At 36.7% G+C, this 24,269-nt stretch overlaps 1 protein-coding gene across 1 annotated transcript in view; it reads right to left on the bottom strand.

The window, feature by feature from the left end:
• The window catches only part of ush1c (Usher syndrome 1C), a 38,420-nt gene extending 22,170 nt beyond the window's left edge, over positions 1-16,250 (bottom strand). The window contains exons 1-12 of the mRNA XM_063001456.1: positions 16,185-16,250; positions 12,280-12,347; positions 9,841-9,984; positions 6,419-6,557; positions 4,587-4,695; positions 4,431-4,455; positions 3,801-3,858; positions 3,614-3,717; positions 3,054-3,138; positions 2,882-2,941; positions 2,035-2,091; positions 171-313 (exon numbers count right to left, since the gene is read on the bottom strand). Of these exons, the coding sequence (XP_062857526.1) occupies positions 171-313; positions 2,035-2,091; positions 2,882-2,941; positions 3,054-3,138; positions 3,614-3,717; positions 3,801-3,858; positions 4,431-4,455; positions 4,587-4,695; positions 6,419-6,557; positions 9,841-9,984; positions 12,280-12,347; positions 16,185-16,220 (1,028 nt within the window). The 5' untranslated portion in view covers positions 16,221-16,250. The remainder of the gene's footprint in view (positions 1-170; positions 314-2,034; positions 2,092-2,881; positions 2,942-3,053; positions 3,139-3,613; positions 3,718-3,800; positions 3,859-4,430; positions 4,456-4,586; positions 4,696-6,418; positions 6,558-9,840; positions 9,985-12,279; positions 12,348-16,184) is intronic.
• Positions 16,251-24,269: the final 8,019 nt, after the last annotated feature.

The following is a 24,269-nucleotide window of genomic DNA, read 5'->3' on the forward strand; positions in this document are numbered from 1 at the left end:
ACTTATAAAACCTTGTGAAGAGATCCAGATTCAGAATATAAAATTATGGTCACGTTATGTTGTTGTTGTCCGAGTCCAATTTGAGGAGCCAAGTTGTGATTTGGCAGACCATGATAACGCTAATTGTTAAAAAAAAAGTAGTCTTATTTATTTATTCTTCTTTTACTAACTGTCGCTCTTTCTCCTGCTGTTCTTTGATGATCTTGTTGGTCTCCAGAGCTACTTTCTTCTGATTCATGAGCTTCTGGCGCTCCAGCTCTCGCCGAGCTTCCGCTGCCAGCTTCTCTTCATCTGTCATAAACAACTCACTGCCCTAAAAAGGCAGACAGGCATATTAAATACTTATCAAAACATCCAGACACATATATGCACATGCAGTATAAAAACTAGATTACAAATATCCACAATCTAATAATAAGTAGCACATTTAGAGATTTTAATGCAGTTAAAATGTTTATTTAGTATTTGAAGTATTTGTCCCAATATTAAAACACTTCTAATTCCAAAGAAGCAAAGTTACTCTTCTTTTCGTATTTTTTTTCCTATTTTTAAGTGCATGTTTTGTGAATATTTGGGTATTTTACATAGAGTCAAATCCTCAAGCAGTTGTTCAAAGAGATCAATAAACATTTAAAATATGTAACAAAGCAGTTGGTTGTGTAGTTTTTACAGCAAAACAGTTGTGGAACATCAGAAATATCTTGGACAGGGTGTCAATTCATTGCAGGGCTTTGGCCATCCCGCCCTCAGACATAGCTAATCATGTCTGTGTAGACGTCTGACCGGCCAATAGCACCAATAAGACTCAAACCCAGATCTCAGCGGTGGTGGGCTAGCATAACAGAATGTTGCAAATCCTGAGCGCCCTTTGTCTAGTACTTCGGTCTCAATCTTTACACAACTGGCTAACTGACACAAGTCATAAAAACACTGGCATTTACACTGTGCATTCATAACAATTTGTTTGTCTTTGGCCTGGAGAATACAATGTCCAACAATTAGAACAGTGGACTTTTAGTCAATCTTAGATGGGTTTAAGCAGTGGTCAGCAGCATTTCTGGATGTTGTTATAATATGGGTTTCACACTGCATAGTAGATTTTTAACTAGTACTCATAGAAAGAGAAAGGAACTGTGTTTAGTAACAAGCAATTTTCAAATTACACGTGCTACATTTATTACAGAAGCATGTCATTTTTTATGCAGTGCCAAAGGCATTCATGGTTTTCAGCCTTGGCCTTTATGTACAGAAATCCTCTGAATCTTTTCACAATGTTATGTTATGTTTAATAATAATATGCTATGTTTTAATTAAATACTGGTAAAACCTTCTTACAAATATATGCTTTCTGTTTTTTGTGGATTTATCTTAAGAGGTATATATATTTTTAATACATAACACTGTTTTGTCATGAGGGATATAAAAATTCTAAGTAATAAATTACACAGATGAAAATGTCAGGTCCAAACAAGCTTTTCACACAGGGCATGAAGGGAAAGTGTATAACCTGAGGTTATTTATACAGAACATTTTATAGCATGTCAGTTCCTCCATGCTCAGGTTTTTCACTTATGCAAAAGTCTAGTAATAACATTTGAATAGATGGCTCACAAACAATCCAGCCATAAAGAGCAATTTGCATAAACAGACTTATTTCATTTCAAATATTTCCTTATAATACCAACCTTTGAAAAGTAATAGGGGAGTCATGATAAAGTGCACCAATAAACCTTGGTGTCAGAGCTTATGTAAACTTATTACATCTTTTTATTCATCATTCTCATTTTATTCAGAGAATGAAAAAGCTGATGAGATGTCATGGTCACACTGTGCTGAGTGTTTGCAATGTACTCTCTGAAGCTTGAAGGCTTTATGTTTATTCAGGTTTATTCAGATGCATGACTTTAATTTCCTATCCTTGAGAAAAACATGTGTGTAATGAGTTCCTCTGTGACTTGCCACGTGGCTTGCCAAGTGCTAATGACCATCACAGTAAACCTCGAGAATGAAAGTGACAGAATTATAGTAACTTACAGCTCCAGTGAGGACTGTGATTGTTAGACTTCTGCTGCTCTTCAACACTTGAACTGCCTGTAAATCACAGAACAATATTTTACATTAAAAGGTACACTATAATCAATCTATATCTCGGGTTTTCAACCTTAGGGTCATGTCCCCACAAAGTGTCACCTTTGTGGGGAGATGTTGATGGGAAAGATGGTTACAGCTAAGACAAATTTAGACAGATAAAACACATAAGACATTTTTAAATAATAAATAAAGCTTTCAGGGCAGCACTGTGACTCGGTGGGTAGCACTGTTGCATCACAGTATAAAGGTCCTAGGTTTAATTTTCAGGTGGAGCGGTCTGGGTCCTGTCTGTGTGGAGTTTGCATGTTCTCCCCGTATCCGTGTGGGTTTTCTCCAGGTGCTCCGGTTTCATCCCACAGTCCAAAGACATGTAGTCAGGTTAATTAAAGATACTAAATTGCCCTAGGTGTGTGTGTGTTTGCGTGGTTCCCAAACTGTGCCCAGTAAATTGTACCCACCGCAACCCTGAATAGGATAAAGCGGTGGTAAAGTAGACAATGAATAAAATAATGAATAAATAAGGCTTTCATCTGACATGGTCATGAAAATATTGTCTACTATTAAATATATAGCATTTAGCAGACCTTTTATATCCAAAGTGACCAACAATTGTTATTTTATAAAATCTAAACAATTGAGAGTTAAAATTTAAATGTGGTTCAAAATCTGGAAACCCTGACCTCATATGTGCTTCACTTGTAAAAACAAAAGAAATTAAAATAGTCATAAGGCAACATGAGATATGTGTGAGATATTAGCTATGAAGTGTTGCTATGCTAAATTGTCTTACCTCCTTGTGCTCCACGTTAGTAAAATCCACTCCGTTAACCTCAACAATCTGATCTCCAACCTACATCCAAATAAACACATGAGTTTCTCTTGCAAAAACAATGAAACAATAATGATTTTGATTATTTTTTGTACATAATTAATAGTTTAGAACTAATGGACTAATGGAGTACCTGTAATCCCACTTCTGCAGACAAAGAGCCAGGCTTTACATTGCTGATGTAGATCCCAGGTTTTTGTGTAGGTCCACTTGAGATGCTGAAGCACAAAGTGAGAATAAATGTTTTTCTGGCTGAGTGGAAACTAGCAATGATTACAGTTAAAACAGGGGAAAAACAAGTGTACTAAAGATATACTGTGAGCTACACAGCAAAAATAGTACAAGCTATAGCCACAATTAATGTCACTTCTTTTAATAAATACAGATAAAAGGTTATTAAAATATGTTCAGATTAACACTATGTTCTAATAAACAACTTTGTCTTTGAAGCCAGTAGGTATCTTGAAAATGTATAAACAGAGAATTTTACTTTAGATTCCTTTTCTCACCCAAAACACGCAAAAGGTGAACTGACTGGTCTAAATTGAAACTAGGTCAAAGTGAGTGTGAGTAATAGTGTGACAGATTCAATTAGGGTGTCACAGAATCCAACAAAATCACGAGGTCTACAGCCAGTTTTAGCGACACCGAGTTATTGGTGCACCAAGAATACATTATGATCAGCTGTCTCACCTAATGCCCATGCCTTTTGTGCCAACCAGACTGAGGAATACTTTCTTCTCCTTGATTTCTTTTCCTCCAATGGAGGCAAGGCCAGCCATGCTGGTTTTCTTCTCCTAAAAATAAACACATAGTAAAAATGGTGTAAAATATTATGATATATGATGAGTAAAATGAGCTAAAATATTTTGAATCTTACCCCGGATTCAGACACAAACTGATCCACAAACTGCCATTTTAGAGGTTCATTGGGGGAACTAATAAAGAAAGTTATATTATAATTCACATTCAAATTATTCACAAAGATTTCTAATATTTTTGTAATTGCCATATAATTAAACACTGATGCATTTTCTGTTTCACTAGTTTTGTATCGTTTTTCTATCATTACATTAGATTAAACAACCTTTGTTTTATTAAGACTAATATTTTTCATAATCTTTATAATCGGAGCCACATAAATAATGTTTAGGGTGTCTATTGTATGACCACACAAATATATTTCAATTCAAACAAACTTCAGTGAACTCCAGGTCAGTATTTCATTTACAAAAGACAAAACTGCAGGTAAAAAGCATGATAGTAGGAAAAGACTGAAGGTTAATTACAGTCTACACAATGTAATTATAAACACAATTGACTTTAGGTGACATTAGCATTCTAACCAATTGGTTTTAGAAACAGTGTGCTGGAATACAAATTATACCTGCACTGCTAATGTAAAACAATAAGGATTGAAAATGATCCTTGACTATACTGATTCCTGACAACAACAAAAAAATGTAGGACAGAATTACTTAAGTTTACTTTTAAATTTAAGAAGTGTTACCTTTTTACTGGAATCATTCCCACATCTGTGAAGAAGAAACTGATAATTAATTATCCACTTAAAGCAATCTAATCAATAACTCAACCTCAGTAATTTAGTATGTAAATATCTATTGATCCTGTTAATAAACTGCTAGAGCACAGTGTGCTGACTCACATCTGACTTTAAGGGACACAATCTTCTTGGTCTTGATAAGGTTGATAACCTCTTCGTGAATGCAAGAGGAGATGGAATAGCCATTGATACGCACAATCTCATCCCCAACCTGCCAAGAGAGAATGAACAGCATCATTAATAACATGATGAATTTTCATCTTGCTGCTTACGTTTAGTTTATTTTTTTATTTTAACCATTAGTCATTAATCTGTCGCAATCTGGCAGATTTTAAGTGCTTTGCAAGGAAAACTGGGCAAAGATTCCCAAATCCAGATGTACAATACTAATAGACTCTGTCATAATAAAAAGGTGCTTCAGAAAAGTATTAGTTTAAGGGTGTGCACAAAAAAACAAACAAATACTGTGTGTTTATTTTTGCCCCTAAAAGATTTCAGTTTGTTTTTTCAATTGAATTGTACAGATTATAGGTTTCATTAAAGATGGAAATAAATCTAAAATGATCCAGATCATTCAACTTTGTGGATTCTTTAATATACTTCTCTCTTTTCTTTTGTATCAGTTTTATCACTGAGCAAAATGCAAAATGTATGAGTAGTAATATATCTCTTTGAGGCAGTTATGAATAAAGCATACCTGTAACAAAAGCAGGAATACTAATGTAGCAAGAATAAAATACGTCACGGCCTTGGTAAAGGTGTGCATTAGACAAGTTACTCCACCTAGTGGTATGAAGATGCACTGCTTTTAATACAAAGTGGTCACTGATGATAAAAGTTAATAATAAAACTCTCTCTATATTATTAACTTTAGAAATATTGTAATCATTCATGCATAAGCTACCAAGCCCTTTTTACATTAAAAAAATCTCTTAGTATTTCCTATTTAACAAATCTGCAATTACACAAACTTCCTTCTAAAATAGCATCGAGTTTACAGCAATGTCAGCTTCATTTTCACTTCCAGAAGTAATGATGGCATATTGAATTGCAATTTAAAGATATTAATTATTTATTAAAAATATGAATTAGCTAAATTTATTTCATTCAAATTTAAATGAAATTCTAAGATTTATTTGTATGTACAAACCCAATTTCCAGGAAAGTTGGGATGTTTTGTAAAAAATAATAATAAAATTAAAGAAAAATAAATAAATAAAAAGAAGAGTGTGTGATTTGTTTATTAATTCCCTTAAATCTTTATTTTTATCCTTTTTATATCTACAAAATAAAGTTAATCAATGAAAACATTGTTTTTTTTTTTATTTCTACTTTTGTTAAAAAGAGGAATTTTATCAAAAAATATCAGATTCTTTTTTTTGCTGCATTTTACACAATGTCTCAACATTTTTGAAAATAGGGTTTGTAAATATGACATGGCATGTTTAACAACAGACATATAGCAAAGCAAATTTACAGATTAAAAACAACAGTATTAAGGAAATAACTCCCTACAATGCTTATTGTTACTCAATAAGACGTTCAGCCATCACAAGCCACTAAATCAGCTTTAGTGTGCCAGTGCATCAAATCTGAAACTGTATTGGAGAAAACACCATTCTTTAAAACATATTTCATCAGTTGATACTTAAATAATGATGATGGAGTTCACTGTCCAACACAGCAGTCCAAAAGTTTTCCATTGAGTTGAAAGCGGATGACTCCATGTGATTTACTAACTATTTTATTATATTGATTAGACAATTAGTCATAATTACTTCATCTTGATTTGCAGTTACATATATAATACTAAACCATGCCAAAAGTCTCCTACAGCATCAACGCTTCAATTATTTATAGACTTTGGCCCTTGCCACCAGTCTGTAGATCATAATTCTAGATCCCTAATGCTCCTGTTTTAATCTCTTACTTACCTGCAGGCCCACATTTCCAGCCTGTCCATCTTTTATGATCTGTGAGATGAAGAGTCCACAGCCAAACTCTAGGCCACCTCGTACACTTAGACCCAGGCCCTCAGGGTGAGTCCGGTCCAAGCGCACCTCCTTCAGCTTCCTGCATTCACAGAGGAAATCTTTTAACAAGTGCTGTTGATGATCAAATCTCATTGTACAACATATAGTAAAGGGCAAAGTACATTTTTACTATTAAAAATTTAGCCACAACCAAAAACATACTTTATTCTACATTTTAAAAAACTGACTGAAGTAGCAGTTTTATTAAGGGTAAAAAAATGCACAAAGCACATATACTGATCAGTCATAACATTAAAACCACTGCCTAATACAATAGCTAAATGTATTTAGACACCTGACCATGAGCTTGTTGGACATCCCATTTTAAAAACATCTTTTAAAAAAGATCTTTTAAGCTATAACAGCAGCCACTCTTATGAGAAGGTTTTTCACAAGTCTTGTATGTCTGTGGAAATTTGTGTCCATTCAGTCAAAAAATCATTTTAATATGGCTGGGCACTGATGTTGGTCAAGAAAGCCTCAATTGATGTTCCAGGTCAAAGCTGTTTAGTGAGTCTGAGGGCTCCGTGCAGGTCAATGGAGTTTCTTTAAACCAAACTTTTCTTCATGGCTTTATAGACCGTGCTTTGTGCACGTGGGCAGTGTCTTGCTGAAAAAGGAAAAACCCAATTGCAGGACACTCAACCAAAGTAGAACAATACTGTGGCTAAAAAGCCACAAATAAAAAAAGAGACAGAGCTAGAACAGATAAATGATCATGTTAGACAGTATAGCAGATATCACACTGCATCCACTCACCCAAAAAAGAGGAAAAGAAGGCTGACAAGGAATTAAGCATATGCTGCCCTCAGCAAATGTCAGAAAAGGCAGGTGTCATGCACACACCCCAGAGGGGCTTCAGTAATAAGCCTCCAGCAAAATTCATAATCACACAGAGAAGCTGGAAAGAACAGATTAAAGGAAAAGCATAAAAGTCATCACATCAACCAGCTACTTATTCCACCAGTCAATGGCCACCATAGGAACTCCATTAAATCGGTGCCTAAACAAAGAAAAGAGGCGCACTGGCATTTCTGTGCCTGGCATTACTTGTGCCCAGGATAAATGTGTGGCAGCCTACTGTAAGTATGAAAGTTCCCAGGAAAAGTTTTTAAAGGAATGCTGCCACCCAGTGGAATGTCAGGTAGGCATGATACTACAATCTGTGCCCCCTGTGCCATTACACTAGGTTCCCCTTGTGATGAGAAAAAAAAGCTCTGGCCTGTTAAAGCATGGACTCCACAAGACCTATACATGTGTTATGTTTGGCACCAAAATTCTGTGAGGTGCAAAATGGGGTCGCAATGATTCAGACTTTAGAGATCTGGGAATTTTGGAGACAAACACCTTAAACACTTTGCCTTGCTTCTCAAACCATTTCTTAATGATTTTTCCAGTCTGTTAGTGTACATTATCCTGCTGACAGAGGCCAATGTCATTAGAGATTACTGATGCCATGAAGAAGTTTACCTGGCCTGCAACAATGTTTAGGCAGGTGGTACGTGTCAAAAGTAGCATCCACATGAATGCCTACTTCCCATAATTCATCCTTTTGCCATCTCCTCCCTAAAGAAGTAGCCATGTTCTTATCAGAATGATTTTACTACTTATAGTTTCTCTCATAGTTAATGCCAGAACACCATCCAAAGTCCAGAACAGTGTGAATGCTTCCTTTCATACTCTGGTGCTCATGGTCCTGAATTGTTTCAGGTATGAACACAATACAAATCAAAGGCATCTAAACAGACCAAACATGACATGTCACAAGATGTGACACTAAACGGACTGTGAGAAAACAGAGTGCGTTGAAAACAATTATCATTATAACGGAGAGTGTGCAGCGAATGAATTTCTATTGCTGTTTTGACTCATTCATCCATTTTACCACCTCTTCATACACAACCCTGTTAAGTGCATTAAGCCCAGTGTGGTGCCATATGCCATTAATTACATTGGTTCAATAGTTATTTTCTTTGTTAGTCCGGACCAAAGAAACCAAACTACTAGTGTAAATAAAACCTGAGACAAGAATATTCTGAATATACCCAAAATTCTTGCACTGTTTTAACTGAATGCATGCTCCATAAAAATAAATAAATAATAGATAAATAATTTCTGACCCCAAAAATGCACTGCTCAGGTTGGAAACACTGTCATGTGTGGAGAGTCATTGACATCTGACATTCTGCAATCAAGTCCAAACTACTATACAACTGTTCATGTCTAAACTGTGCTGTTACAGAAAGCTAATCATTTCTTCTGAGCAAGAAATAGAAACAGTGCTGTGGTATAATATGTTTTAAACAACACATCAACCAAAGATTTATAACTGGTGTGATTCCTACCACAGCGTGACAGTAATTTCAACCTGTACCATTGTGGCCAAACATTATACAAGCTGCCCAGTTACAAATCTAATTTTATTTAAGACTGTACTGTATATAATAGATAATTGGATGCACTACAGCTGAGGACATACCTGTCCTGCTCTTTTAGAGCAATATCTCACCCATGGTTGCTCTCCTGAGACTCATAAACAGCATTCATCTGACATTTTTCACTGGGTCTGTGAGACATCAATCACTCTAAACAAGCATTAGAGGGAAGGAGTTCCAATCCATCCTCTCTGTGATTTTTTATTTATTTGTAAAGGGGGTTGTGAGGAAAAAACATATGCCCAAGCTAATTCTGGACACAAGTGCAGGAGCTTAAAAGAATCAGAACTAAAAAAAAACACAGGAAAGCAGTCACTGTCACCAAGTGGCTGATTTACAATAAAAATAAAAGGGAAATCCAATTGCCCAGAGTGGAATTCACAGCTATAGAGTGTCAGAGTTGAATGCTCTACAGCAGGTCAGCAATAAAAAGAAACAAGGGGTTGGAGCCAGACAGGTGGGTAAGCAAATGTGATCAGTAAATAGCAAACTTTTACTTTTTAAACATATGTCTGAAATATTAATGCGAACCGCAAAGCTAGCCATCTACCTTACTGGTTAGTTGTGAGAGGTGCAAATACTAAGCACTGTACTGAGCTTAGGTGTGCTGCATTAGCACTAATGGGATGTGTAGTTTGTTTGGAACTTCTGAATGTCAACCTGCACTTCCTTTTGCTGGTAGAAGCCAAAGGAAAGAAAGGAATGAACAAATAAATTAACTAAGTACTACCGGGGCAGGAGCGATGATCGAGTATGACACGCCATCTACTCAGTCCACCAATGTGCCATGACACAATCAGGCCAACGCCAATGAAAGGTGGTGGGGATGATGGATACACTGTTGCCAAATTATTTGTCTATAGTTCATTATTTATATCATTCTCTTACCTGGATCTCTTTGGTGTGAGGTTGTCATACTCCACCTGGTGTTTGAGAGGGATAAGCGGGCGAATAGCATCAAACAGAGGCAGGCGGTTTGGTTCATTGATGACCAACTTCAGGTCCCCCACCAAGACAGGCAAGTCCATAGACCTAACATAAAGCAGATTTAAAGCAGATTGCTTTACAATCATTGCCTTCATCTAAATATAAAAAGGCTTAAAAACATTAAAAGTTCAAGCTAATAGTTCAAAAATGTGAAACCATTTTTTGTGAAACCAAAAAAAAGTGAGGCCATTGTTTAAAAACAAAAACATTTTAACATTATTATTTTATTTGTTAAGGGTAAAAATTAGGGCTGTCGAAGTTAACGCGATAATAACGCATTAACGCGACCTCAATTTAACGCGATTAAAAAAATTAGTGCCATTAACGCAAATTCTAGTTCATGTTGACACTTGACTGGTAGAACAAACGTTTTAATGTCGGACTTGCCACCGTTTTTCATTTGCGGTTTGTTAACATAATGTAACCGATCGTGGTAGTGATGCACTTGCATAATAAAGAAATAAATACACGCTATATTCACAAGTTGTCGGGAGCAGAACACTTTATTACACTTAATTAACTTCTTCTTCTGTACCGAATACCGGAAAGCTGAGTCGAGCACGTTAGTTCATGAACTATGGAAGCCCCAAAGGGTCAAAACACACTCACTTCGTGTAGAAACGTCCATCAAACCATCGTCACGATACAACCACAGACAAGTCTGATACAATAACTACGCCTTATCCCACCTAAAGCACCGCTGATCTACAATGTTTGCTGATGGAGAAATTCTAACCTACAATCTGACATTTACTGCCTAGTATGTGAGTGAATAAACTCCCTTACAGTTTTCTCTTGTCTCAGCAGTTTTTAACATCAGTACATTTAGCATAAAATGTGTTCACCATTTTAATTGTAACATTTCACTTAAAAATGCGATTAATCGCAATTAACTATATGAAATTCTGAGATTAATCGCGATTAAAAATTTTAATCGTTTGACAGCCCTAGTAAAAATATTATACAATACCTATATTGTCAATCTGAAAAATTATTTGCCACTCCAAACTTAACTGGTTGAGCCACCTTTAGCAGCGACAACTGAAACCAAACTCTCCTGAGAGAGAGTTTCTCTAAATCAGACTCACACCGCTGTGGAGAATGTTTGGCTTACTCTTCTTTGCATTATTGCATTAATTCAGGCCGTAAAGCATCAAAGTGTCCTTTGGTAGAATCATGAACACTGATCTAGTGTCTAGGCCGAAAGTTTATGTTCTAGATGTTCTGTTTTGTTTACATTTTTAGAAAAATTACCATCATTCCAAAATGTCTTACTTAAACAGCTAACAATAATAGCTGATAATAGCTCTGATAATGAGGTTAGCTCACTGTGGTTAGCTGTCGCAGAGCTTTAGAAGACTTCATAATGCTTTTCAGACTAATATGCTTTCCTAACTTGCTTCTCTCTTTTGTTTTTTATCTCTATTTTTTATTGTGACATAGCCTTTTGTCTGACGTTTTATTTTCTTTTTAGAAATGGCTTTGAAGGAAAAACAATTTTTTCAAAAGCTTTTACATTTTTCACCAGTAAAAACAGCTAAACATGACAGTAAACATTCAAAATGTTCCTGCACTATTTCAGCAGATTGAGTATTAAAAACATACTAACTGTTCATTGACATACATAGATTATTTGTAATAAGCTAAAGTTACATGTTCAAAGGTAAAATATTAAGCCTGTATTACTGCTTAAACAGCACTTTTCATGGTAATAGGTATTCCTCTTATTTTTGTTTATATATTAATTATAGGCACACTAAAAGCACATTAAAATAAAATGTCATTTTGGTATGAATGACAAATTTGGTCTGAGATAAGATCCATTACTTGTCTTTTACAACACACATGTACAGTATTATAAATGAAGACTAATTATTATTGAATTTCTGTTTTCCTCTCACTAAAACCTATAGCTATCTAAAGCAAAAGACAATAATAACTGTTTTTGAATTGTGTCCTGCCCTGGCCTATAAATCTTTGATGACTTGTATTTTAGTCCTGACTCAAATATCAGAGGCAAAGGGGTTTTGGTGAATGGCTGTGTGCAACAGGGTGGAGGAGAGTGGAAACTATCAGATCTCCATCCAGTCAGTCAACCGACCACTGCTAGTTCAAAGATCAACCAAACAAAGATCAGATAAAGAAATGACAAATATTGTATGAGCTACAATTATCACTAAAATGAAATGACTGTTTTATCATTAAAGATTTAGGATAGCATTTTTAGTGTTTTTTTAACAGTGCCTTTTTCTGTTATAATGTATGCACAGGCAACCACTCAATACATAACAACACATTAAAGGCAACATCACACCATAGAAACAACTGGATGAGACTCACTGATGATACATGCGCAGAACGTCATACAGGTAATCCTTCTCTGCCTCATTATCAATTAGCAACTCAACCTGCAAAACACAAAAACACATACAGTCTGTATAAACTTCTGTAACATGAATATCACAAAGCATCATACTCACCTTATTATGGCTGAACTGCTGTAGAAAGGTCCTGAGAAAACGTTTGGGCCAATCAATCATGCCACACATCTCATAGTACAAAATGAGTCACAACAGAGAAGAGAAACAGTGGAGAAAAGAGAACAAGGGGCTGTAAAGTATGATGTGCATGGTGTGTTTCAGTGACCTGGGGTACTGATGTGACACTTGCTATTGTTCCTAGTTGGGCGGGTCAGATGGAAATAGCCGGGTGCTGCTCTGCTTCACTAAACCTGCTCATGCTCTGGCTCTCAATGTTCTCACACTGAGCTGGTTCATTTTACATTGTTGTGAAGTACTAGGGACTAATTATTGAAAATGTTTACACAGGGACACAGTCAAGAGATTTAATAATGCAGGAAAATAAAGACTGAATTATAGTTTTTGGTTATTTATTATAAAAGGATACATTTAAACTCAAATTGATTTGCAGAGTATTATGTGTTGAAACATTTTTGTCAAGTATTCCTGAGTGAGAATGTATAATATATGTGAATAACCATTTATAATTATTTTGGGTCATTTGACTGAGATTATAACCAGAAAATACAGGGAATTTGTATGCAGTATTAAAAACTGGTTTATTGAGTGTGGCCTCCCTGGTAGATAATATGACCAAGACCAACTTTCAGTCACATCATTCCAATCAAAATGCCAAAGATCAGAGATTTTGACAGTGATAAAATCATAACTTAACATAAGCCAAGGCCACTCTTAAAGGGAAATCAGCAAACAAACTGAATACTCAAGATAAAATTCAAGCTGTTATAAAGAAATTTGAAGAATCAGAACAGGTCAAGGACAAAAAAGGACTGGAAGGCTTCTGATGAGAAGTTTCTCTAGAGTTCTTCTTTGAGAGACTGAAAGAAGTCCAGCAAAGACCTGGCTCAGCATCTGGCAGCTTCAATGGGAGGCCAAGCTGACAATTCTACAGACCGAACAAGTTTGACAATGAATGGTCTTTTTGCAAAGGTAGCAGCTAATAAATCACCTTTATTTTCCTTTCCATTTTGATTATTTTCCATACTCAAAACCTTTTTTCATCCATTTGGAATGGTCAGTGTTTTTTTTTTTTTTTTTATTACAGACACATTTAAAGTACTACTAGAAATATACAGTATTTGCCCGGTTGGTCGTAATATAAGAGGATAGTGATTACCTCAACAACAGAAAAACTGTAGAAAACATATTTTCATTCTGCCACATTTTAAAGGCATGGCTGCAAAAGTAGAGGGTACGGGTACTGGACTGGCCTTCCTTCAGTCCTGACCTGTCCCCAACAGAGAATGTGTGGAGAATTTTGAAACAAAAAACGCAACAACAACAACAACTCAAAAACTGCTGCACACCTTAAGACGTGTTTTCGAAACAAATAGGACAAAACACCGCCTGAAACACTTGATTGCTTGGTATCCTTGTGCCAAAAAGTTTTTTAAGTGTAGTAAGAAGGAATAGCAATGTTAGTGGTAAATGCTTTACCGTCCCAACTTTTTGTTAAATGTGTTGCAGGCCTGAAATGTATATTAAGGAAGTATTGGTAACAGCATAAAATGTATCCTTTGATCAGACTGCAAAGTCTATCAATATTAAATACCAGTCAGGATTCTAGGCCAGTTACTGCTTGAGTGACTACTCATTGAATTCCTATTATATAAAAAGTGACACCACAAGAATAGAATAGCATAGCACAGCCTTGAATAGAACAGAATAAAATAGAAAAGAACAGAATATAATAGAATATGTTGTAAATGTTTTGGGTGGAGAGGCAGATGGTGTAATAAATGTGTTTTATACAAGCACCACATGCCTTCTAGCCTGGACTTTGACACCATAAAACAATAAATCTGTGGCAAGAATTACTTTTGCACTTGTGCATTTAGAAAATACTGAGAAACATATATCCAGTAAACACAATGATAAATTCACAACAGCTGAGCAGAAGCAACATATGTATAAAACAGTAGAACAGAGGGAATGTATTGCAGATCTCTGGCCTACACAGGGAGGAACTTGTCAAAACAGTAAATGAAGCAATTCCCTCTGCCTTGTCTGACACTCCATTTAGCCAACAGGATAAATAAGAGCCCATTGTGTGACAGCCGATGCCCCCCACACACACACATACAAAAAGACACACAGCAGATGGGAAATGACAGAGCACTACAGGAAGCTGACTTTGAAATACCTTGATATCTGTTTCACTACATTGTGCTGTTTTACCACCTGACATGGTAAACTAATCAGCCTTACCATAAAATATTTAAAAAATACAGAATATATTCAAAATATTTTTGTAATATTTTTTTTTTAACCAGCAACCTTTCAATTACTAGTCCAGTACCTTAACTGCTAGGCTACAACTGCCCTAATTAAATGTTATACCATGTCTCTTTTCAAAAGGATTTATTAATTTTCCCTGATATCTGAATTTTCAATATTTAAAATGCTGTTAAAGTTGCCCCATTCTGCAACATGTCCAAATTTAAACATAAAACAATGACGTTTCATTTGGAACAAAATATGACTTAAATTTTTCTTTAATAGCATACATTCACCAAGCACTTTATTACAGAACCCCCATTTGGTACATGCATTTGTTGATTATTTTATAATGTATGTTTCTAATTTAAAGTATGTTTAATAAAACAATATAAAGTATAAATAATATAAAGTATGCCTCTATCATTAACAGTTGCATTTAGCAGACGCTCTTTATCCAAAGCGACTTACAATTATGACTGAATGCAATTTGAGCAACCGAGGGTTTAGGGCCTTGTTCAAAGACTCAACACTGGCAACCTGGCGGTGGTGGAGCTTAAACCAGCAGCCTTAACCACTGCCAAGTGCCTTAACCCCTGAGCAGCCACAAATACTGTTTAAATGTAACTGGTCTGTTAGGAACACACACCCAGTTAGCACTCATTGTAGGTGTACAGTAAAGGACTAGAGCTATTTTCTTAAGATGATGGTGGCTTTATAATTTTTTGTTGTATCACTATTTTCCCAGTATTGACTTTTACGTCTTCAAAAACCACTCTTGCACCTGCTACACTTACACAACACACACTACCATGTCAATACCATGTTACTGCAGTGCTGAGTGGTCCACCACCCAGATATCAGTTGATAAATGGAGTAATGGGAGGTATAGGTGTAGAGAACAGATGGGCTGCAGGCTGTAATTGTATACCCACAAAGTTTATCTGTATTTCAGATTAAGCTTATAAAATAATTAATGTATGCACATACTAGATAAGTGTGGATGGATAGCTAGATAAGTGTGGATGGATGGATGGATGGATGGATAAAGGATGGTATACATTTACATTTTCAGCATTTAGCAGACGCTTTTATCCAAAGCGACTTACACAGTGAGCGGAACACAATGAGCAATTGAGGGTTAAGGGACCCAACAGTGGCAACTTGGTGGTGGCGGGGCTTGAACCGGCAACCTTCTGTTTACTAGTTACGTTCCTAAGTACAGCCTTAAAAGTCATTAAAACACAATAAAAACTTTATGTAAAAAGATAAAGAGACAGGTGTACACGAGGTTCAGGACAAACACTTATATAGTAATACATTTAAATGTTTTGTATAATCAACATTTGTTTTACTATACATTTGATATCCTGTATTATTAAATGCGGTGCAACGGCTCGTCATTCTTAAAGTGATACTGCACTTTATCTTATAGGCTTAATAGCATTTAACAACTGTATAAAGTAAATAAAAATGTTACTTTCTTACCTTGTGTCGAAATTCTCGAGCTACTTTTCTCTCCATGTTAGGATATTTAGGTAGTATTTAGTGTTTCCTCCTCGGTGTATTCGCGTATCTCGCCTCTGTTATTCCCTGGCCGGTGTAAATGAGAAATGAAGGTGTTGTAAAGATAGCGTCGTGGCCAGAGGGCGCCTTCTCCAGCACTTTTACATTACTGCTGTTAGATACAGACGGCTGGTTAATGATAAATGTACAAATCGCTTGTTGTATAAAACAATGCAGCTTGCAAATGATAAAAGTCCAGTTTCCATCTCATCTCTGTTTATAAACGGTACCGCCTGGAGTCGATACCAAACAAAAAGACTCCATCTTCCATCTTCAATTACAGGCAAGCGTCGCCATGAAATTAATTTAATTGCTTGGCAAAGTCTGATTCAAACCCTTAACCTTCAGATTAATTACCCAGAGCCCAGCTACTGAGCTACAACTACTCTATCGTTCCTTTAGTAAATGCATGGCTGTGCCCCTGAAAACGAAGCCATGGTAAACACATGCTTTGGTAATTTTGGTGTGGAGGAAAGTTCGTTTTATTTTTATTTATAGTTACCCTGACATTCAAGTTTCTTTCTTCTAGTTATCACTCAATAAACACCCCAAAAGGAATACAATTGCATGGAGTCACTCTGCAATAAACAAGGAACCAACTATAATTAAACATATTCAACTGCGTCAATATTGTTTCCTAAATAAAAGCATTTATTAAGAGAGCGTCTCTAAGGGAGCGTCTCTAAGGGAGCGTTTAAAAAGTGCATGAAGCGAACAACTATTGTAGTACAGTAATCCCTCCTCGATCGCGGGGGTTGCGTTCCAGAACCCCCCGCGAAAGGTGAAAATCCGTGAAGTAAAAACCATGTGTTTATATGGTTATTTTCATAACCCGATTCCATCGGGTTTAGCATTTAGCATCTTGTCATTAAAACCAATGGATTGAGGTAGCACAGCACACTAACATGTCAATATAACATTTCCCTTCATGTACCGATTACGGTTACATTTCCTGACAAGCCCGAACTTGCAAATAAAAACACTCGGTACAAGTTTATACAAGTTAAAAATCAGTAATATTTTATTTACGTTTGAAAAGAACTCCATTCGTTTGTCCGCACCATCAGCCATGTTTATTTTTCTGTGAGAGAAGAGCACCCGACCCGCAATGAATTCTGGGATTGCCTTGATCACTAAGGCAGCGTCTGATGCTCACTCGTTTTTGAGTGAAAATAACGTTGAAATGTTGAAGGATTTGGAACAGCCTCCTTATCGGAAGTGCACAGGATGACGGGAAATGCGTCTATGTAGAGAGCTCCCTAGCTTTTCGAACACACCTCTTGTCTGCAGAAATCCGCGAACCAGCAAAAAATCCGCGATTTATATTTAGACATGCTTGCATATAAAATCCGCGATAGAGTGAAGCCGCAAAAGTCGAAGCGTGATATAGCGAGGGATTACTGTAGTTACCTAGTGACAAATACCACATACTATACCTGTTTTACAGAATAAAAGTCCTACAGCGTGAGTACAAGTATACAGTAATAACCATTGTAGTAAGTACCTAGTGACATATACTACATATACAAAGCAACTTTACAGCATCAAGGAAAGACAAACCAAAACAAAAACCCTGTTAGTTCCTGAGGAAGCTAAAGAGGGCAGGTCTACATACGGACGTCCTCAGGGCCTTCTACAGCTGTGTGGTGGAGAGCATCCTGACCACCTGCCTCACTGTGTGGTATTCTGGCTGCACTGTGGCAGAGAAAGAGAGTGGTAAAGTCTGCACAAAGGACCATCAGATGCCCATTAGTGACATTTACGCAACCAGATGTAGGGAAAAAGCCACCTGCATCCTCCGTGACCTCACCCACCCTGCACACGGACTTTTCACCCCCCTTCCCTCTGGAAGGAGGCTGCGCTGCATGCAGGTTAAAACATCTAGACTGAAAAACAGCTTCTATCTGGATGCAGCCAGACTGTTGAACTGTTCCACTCCCCATATACTGTCTATGCACCTTATATGAACATACATCCTAACAACCTACATATATATTAAACACCTTATCAACCATTTATAAACACTACCATACTGAACAAAACTGGCACACTGTCAATTTAACCATCTTGTGCTTTGTTGCTGCTTAGTTTTGCTGCTACACTTTTTGCAATTATGCACTTTAGACGTAAGCTGCTGCAGTTTTTTTGTGCAATACTTTAAATGTAAATGCTTTGTACTTTTTTGTTTCTTAGTTTATTCTATTTTATACTTATCTTAGTCTAATCTTTTTTTTTTATTCATGTTGCACGCACTGGGGTCTGGGTAACTGTGCAGGTAACTCTCAATGCAAGATTGCAAATAATTTAGGCAGATGGGTATTGTCAGTTCCCTCTAGATATTCTGAAAATAAAATAATACGCTACATATACTAATATATGTGATCAGACAATTAATGGATATAAAATCTAAGCAAATAAATCTGTCATACCTGCATATTCAATTTGTTTTAGAATGTGAACAGGTAGATTAAAAAAGCCTGCCCTCTGCTGGCGGTAGAAAAAACATCCGTCAGCTATTCATTCTTAGTAGGCCAAAGCAATTTAGTTCAATGAGAGATGGGCTTTCACCATATAAACATAAATAAATATTAATTTCACTTTTTGGTAGTTGTATTTTAATTGTTTGTTTATTTATACTTTTATGTTGTACCTTTGTAATTATTATTAATAAATAATATAATATATAATAATACGTGATTGCTTTTACTTGTTGAATTTTAAATATTTTATGTTTATTATTTTTTTTTCTCTTGTTCCTTTTTTGTCTTTACTTTGTATTGTAAATCACTTTAACCTGCATTTTTCATGTATGAAAGGTGCAATATAATAACTACTACTATTAGTAGTAGTATTAACTAACACACGACTTCTAATACGCGTTAGGTTATAAGTTAACATTGCTATAATTAATATAGTGATGGCTTATTAATATTAATGATTAACCAGTCAAACAATAACAAACAAAGCAGTTGTTGTTTGATCAATGCTGTCAGTCAAAGGTTGTTAAAATTTATTTAACAGCTGATGATTTGAACTGAGTGGAGCAACATATCTCTCACACCTGGTATACAAAGTTTATACTGCAGATTTGTAACTCACCCTCCCTCAGTGAACAAGTGAAAGTGAAAATCAACATGGACAGTGAGAGAACATACTAAACTCTTTGCAGAGTAATGGCAGTGGCAAAGGACAGTGTTTAAACTGTTAAACAAAAAAATAAAAAATGCACACAAGCATTTATAAAAATGAAAACAATGTAAAATGAATAAAACTGTCTGTAGTAAGAGTCTTGGCATCATTACTTAACTGAATATTTTGTACACGCGAGGGCAGTGTTTAGCAGTGGAATTTAGGTTTTTATGATGTAAAACAAGCCATGATGCTGTGGAAGACTGTGTATTGAGCTATGTAATGGATTTAAGTATAATCACTGCTACTGACTAATTAATAATCAAAACATTTAAAAAAGTAACTTAAATAATGAATGAATTGATGAATGAGACAGACTGCAATTATGTACAAATACAATGTAAAGCTGAAATTGTATTATTAATATTATTGTTATTATTATTATTATTATTATCATCAGCTAGGCAACACAAATGTTCTTTTGACAGAATGGGCACAAATTCCCATGCTTTAAAATGTCCAAAAAACTTATATACAGTGTATCACAAAAGTGAGTACACCCCTCACATATTATATCTTTTCATGGGACAACACTATAGACATGAAACTTGGATATAAGTTAGAGTAGTCAGTGTACAACTTGTATAGCAGTGTAGATTTACTGTCTTCTGAAAATAACACACAGCCATTAATGTCTAAATAGCTGGCAACATAAGTGAGTACACCCCACAGTGAACATGTCCAAATTGTGCCCAAAGTGTCAATATTTTGTGTGACCACCATTATTATCCAGCACTGCCTTAACCCTCCTGGGCATGGAATTCACCAGAGCTGCACAGGTTGCTACTGAAATCCTCTTCCACTCCTCCATGATGACATCACGGAGCTGGTGGATGTTAGACACCTTGAACTCCTCCATCTTCCACTTGAGGATGTGCCACAGGTGCTCAATTGGGTTTAGTCCATCACCTTTACCTTCAGCTTCCTCAGCAAGGCAGTTGTCATCTTGGAGGTTGTGTTTGGGGTCGTTATCCTGTTGGAAAACTGCCATGAGGCCCAGTTTTCGAAGGGAGGGGATCATGCTCTGTTTCAGAATGTCACAGTACATGTTGGAATTCATGTTTCCCTCAATGAACTGCAGCTCCCCAGTGCCAGCAACACTCATGCAGCCCAAGACCATGATGCTACCACCACCATGCTTGACTGTAGGCAAGATACAGTTGTCTTGGTACTTCTCACCAGGGCGCCGCCACACATGCTGGACACCATCTGAGCCAAACAAGTTTATCTTGGTCTCGTCAGACCACAGGGCATTCCAGTAATCCATGTTCTTGGACTGCTTGTCTTCAGCAAACTGTTTGCGGGCTTTCTTGTGCGTCAGCTTTCTTCTGGGATGACGACCATGCAGACCGAGTTGATGCAGTGTGCGGCGTATGGTCTGAGTACTGACAGGCTGACCTCCCACGTCGTCAACCTCTGCAGCAATGCTGGCAGCACTCATGTGTCTATTTTTTAAAGCCAACCTCTGGATATGACGCCGAACACGTGGACTCAACTTCTTTGGTCGACCCTGGCGAAGCCTGTTCCGAGTGGAACCTGTCCTGGAAAACCGCTGTATGACCTTGGCCACCATGCTGTAGCTCAGTTTCAGGGTGTTAGCAATCTTCTTATAGCCCAGGCCATCTTTGTGGAGAGCAACAATTCTATTTCTCACATCCTCAGAGAGTTCTTTGCCATGAGGTGCCATGTTGAACATCCAGTGGCCAGTATGAGAGAATTGTACCCAAAACACCAAATTTCACAGCCCTGCTCCCCATTTACACCTGGGACCTTGACACATGACACCAGGGAAAGACAACGACACATTTGGGCACAATTTTGACATGTTCACTGTGGGGTGTACTCACTTATGTTGCCAGCTATTTAGACATTAATGGCTGTGTGTTGAGTTATTTTCAGAAGACAGTAAATCTACACTGCTATACAAGCTGTATACTGACTACTCTAAGTTATATCCAAGTTTCATTTCTATAGTGTTGTCCCATGAAAAGATACAATGAAATATTTGCAGAAATGTGAGGGGTGTACTCACTTTTGTGATACACTGTACCAGTGTGAGCATAGAGATATTTTGGTGTCCTGTCCAGGGTGTTTCTGTTTGGCATCCAATATTTCTGTACAGTTTCTCTCTAGGAACTCTGCCTCTCCTCTCACCTCTTAAAAACATGCAAGAGGTGGTTGGCTACTCCAAATGGCCAAAAGTATGAGAATGAGAGTGACTTTTGTGGTGCCAAGCAAATGATTAGTGCCTTGTTCAGAGGGTTCCTGCCTAATGCCCAGTACCTCCACTTGCCACAGACCTCATATAATCAAAATGAATTGGCTAATGGAGATAAATTAATGAATGAGTGAATACATTTTTTCACTATGAGAAAAATAAAGCATCAAGACCACCCACTGTATGTATGTTTAAGTGTGTTTTGGCATGTACATTGGTGAACATGGATTCTGTTTTCACCATAGTAGTATGTTTCCCCATATGTAGTACCAGCTGTACATCCAAGGACATGTCTACAGTGTGTGTGTGTGTGTGTGTGTGTGTGTGTGTGCGCGTGTGTGTGTTCATCTGTGCATGTGTAGATGGCTCATTTTTGCATAGCAAGCAGTCAGGTGGGTCCCTGCTGATTCAGCTGTTGGTAGTGTAGTGCTTTAGAGGGGGTGAAGAGGTCTGGGGTACTGACCCACAGGGAGCACAGGGTGGGATTACATTGTAATGCTATACCATAAAGTCAACATCAAAACACACAACCTACAACAGAATACTCGAATCTAGAATCTGAGTACAATTAATCAATATACACAATATAAGGAAGCAGTCAAGTAGAACGTTCTACTTTATTTGCATTATACTGTTCATATTAAATGCATTCACATTGTTTAGATAAAGATTATGTTTTTATTTCATTTGTTTATCTTTAGAAACCTAGTCAAGGTTGCAGTGATCTAGAGACTCTCTAAACCAGGTTTCCTTCCATCACAGGGTACCACCCTCACCAATTCACACACAGGGGCCAAAATAAAATAATCATTTTATCATGTTTTTGCAAGATGACAACCTCATGGGCTCAGAAAGAACATAACAAACCTACAGTGCTCATGTGGCGCAGTGGTAAAATACACCAGTGCTGAGCTCTGCTGTCAGCTGGCTGGGTGCTTACACAGACGCATGAATGGCTGTCTGTATGTAAGAGCTGGACATTGGCTGAACAGGGTTTCCTTGTAACTGCTGCAATTGCGGCCTCTGCTGGTCAATTAATGGTGTTTGCACAATGAGACGAGGGACGATAAAGATTGGTACAATAATAGAGGTGCACCATTCTTAAATCTCCTGCTAGCTTACTTTGTATTTTTACATTTTAATTTACATTTTGTAAAGCATTTTGTTTACATTTATTTATTTATATTATTATTAGTATTGCTTTTTTATTACTATATTATTAGTAATATCTGAATATCATTATCTTTCATAATAATTTCAGATCACAGTTTAATTGTAATAGTAACACAGTTAACACTTGTCTTTCTCAGCAAGTGTTGAGTAGATATTCATTTTCATTTTGTACTGTTTGTATCCCTGAAAGTTGCAACAAAGTCTGGGTTGTGGATGTAACGATATGCAACAATGTGGCAACCTCCTGAGCATCTCAATCATGAATCGTTTTTGATAACTGTTTACAATTTAAACAATACACTTTTTTAACAAATATTTCATCATTACACAATACAGAGAAAACAACTGCTAAAAATTAGGTTGTTTGTGTGGTGATTGATTAGGGCTGGAAATGTACACACATGTAAACAAACTGTTAATCAGAAACCCAAAATCCAACTCAAATCCTCAAAATATGATAGCTGTCTTGCAGTTATACAATATTTTAACATGGAAATATTTGAGTAGAGTATCCAGAACTCCAAAACAAAACCCCAAACAGTGCACTTTAAGATTTAAGATGGTATTTGGGACACAACAGCTCTGGTGCCTGTGCAATGCTGTCATGTACATGTGATGCTCTTATCACTTCATTTGCTGTGTATTTCCATTCAAATTAAATTTTAAATATAAATTGTATTTCTGATGTATTGATATAATTACTAAATCTCACTAAAATGTTTACACCTATGCTATACTGTTAGCAACAACAACAATAATAATAAATAAATGACAACTAATTAACAATGATGAATAACTAAATGAATTAATTCAATGAAGCTGCTTTATTTTATGGTTTTAATGAAGGCGGGTCATTTTTAATTGGTAAGACAAGGAAAGTATAAGTCAAAACAACATAGGGTTAATGTCCATACAGTTTTGAAGGAAGCCCTTACCTGTTCTACAATGACTGTGCCCATGTGCACAATGTTAGACCCACAAAGCCATAGTTTGGTAATTTCTGAATTTTAGGATTTTAACGTCATGTTTTACACTTGGTTACATTCATGACAGAAACGGTAGTTACTCATTACACAAGGTTCATCAGTTCACACAAGGTTATATAGAACACGGTCCTGGACAATTTTGTATCTCCAATTCACCTCACTTGCATGTCTTTGGACTGTGGGAGGAAACCGGAGCACCCGGAGTAAACCCGCGCAGACACGGGGAGAACATGCAAACTCCACACAGAAAGGACTCGGACCGCCCCACCTGGACCCAGGACCTTCTTGCTGTGAGGTGACAGTGCTACCCACTTAGCCACCGTGCCGCCCCCTAACTTAAGTCTACTGAACACCTGTGGGGTAAATTCAAATGGTGATTGTAAGCCAGGTCATCTGGTCTAACATTAGTACCTGATTTCACATGTACTTTTGACTGATTGG

The sequence above is a fragment of the Trichomycterus rosablanca genome, chromosome 1 (assembly GCF_030014385.1).
Source record: "Trichomycterus rosablanca isolate fTriRos1 chromosome 1, fTriRos1.hap1, whole genome shotgun sequence".
Taxonomy (NCBI): Eukaryota; Metazoa; Chordata; class Actinopteri; order Siluriformes; family Trichomycteridae; genus Trichomycterus; species Trichomycterus rosablanca.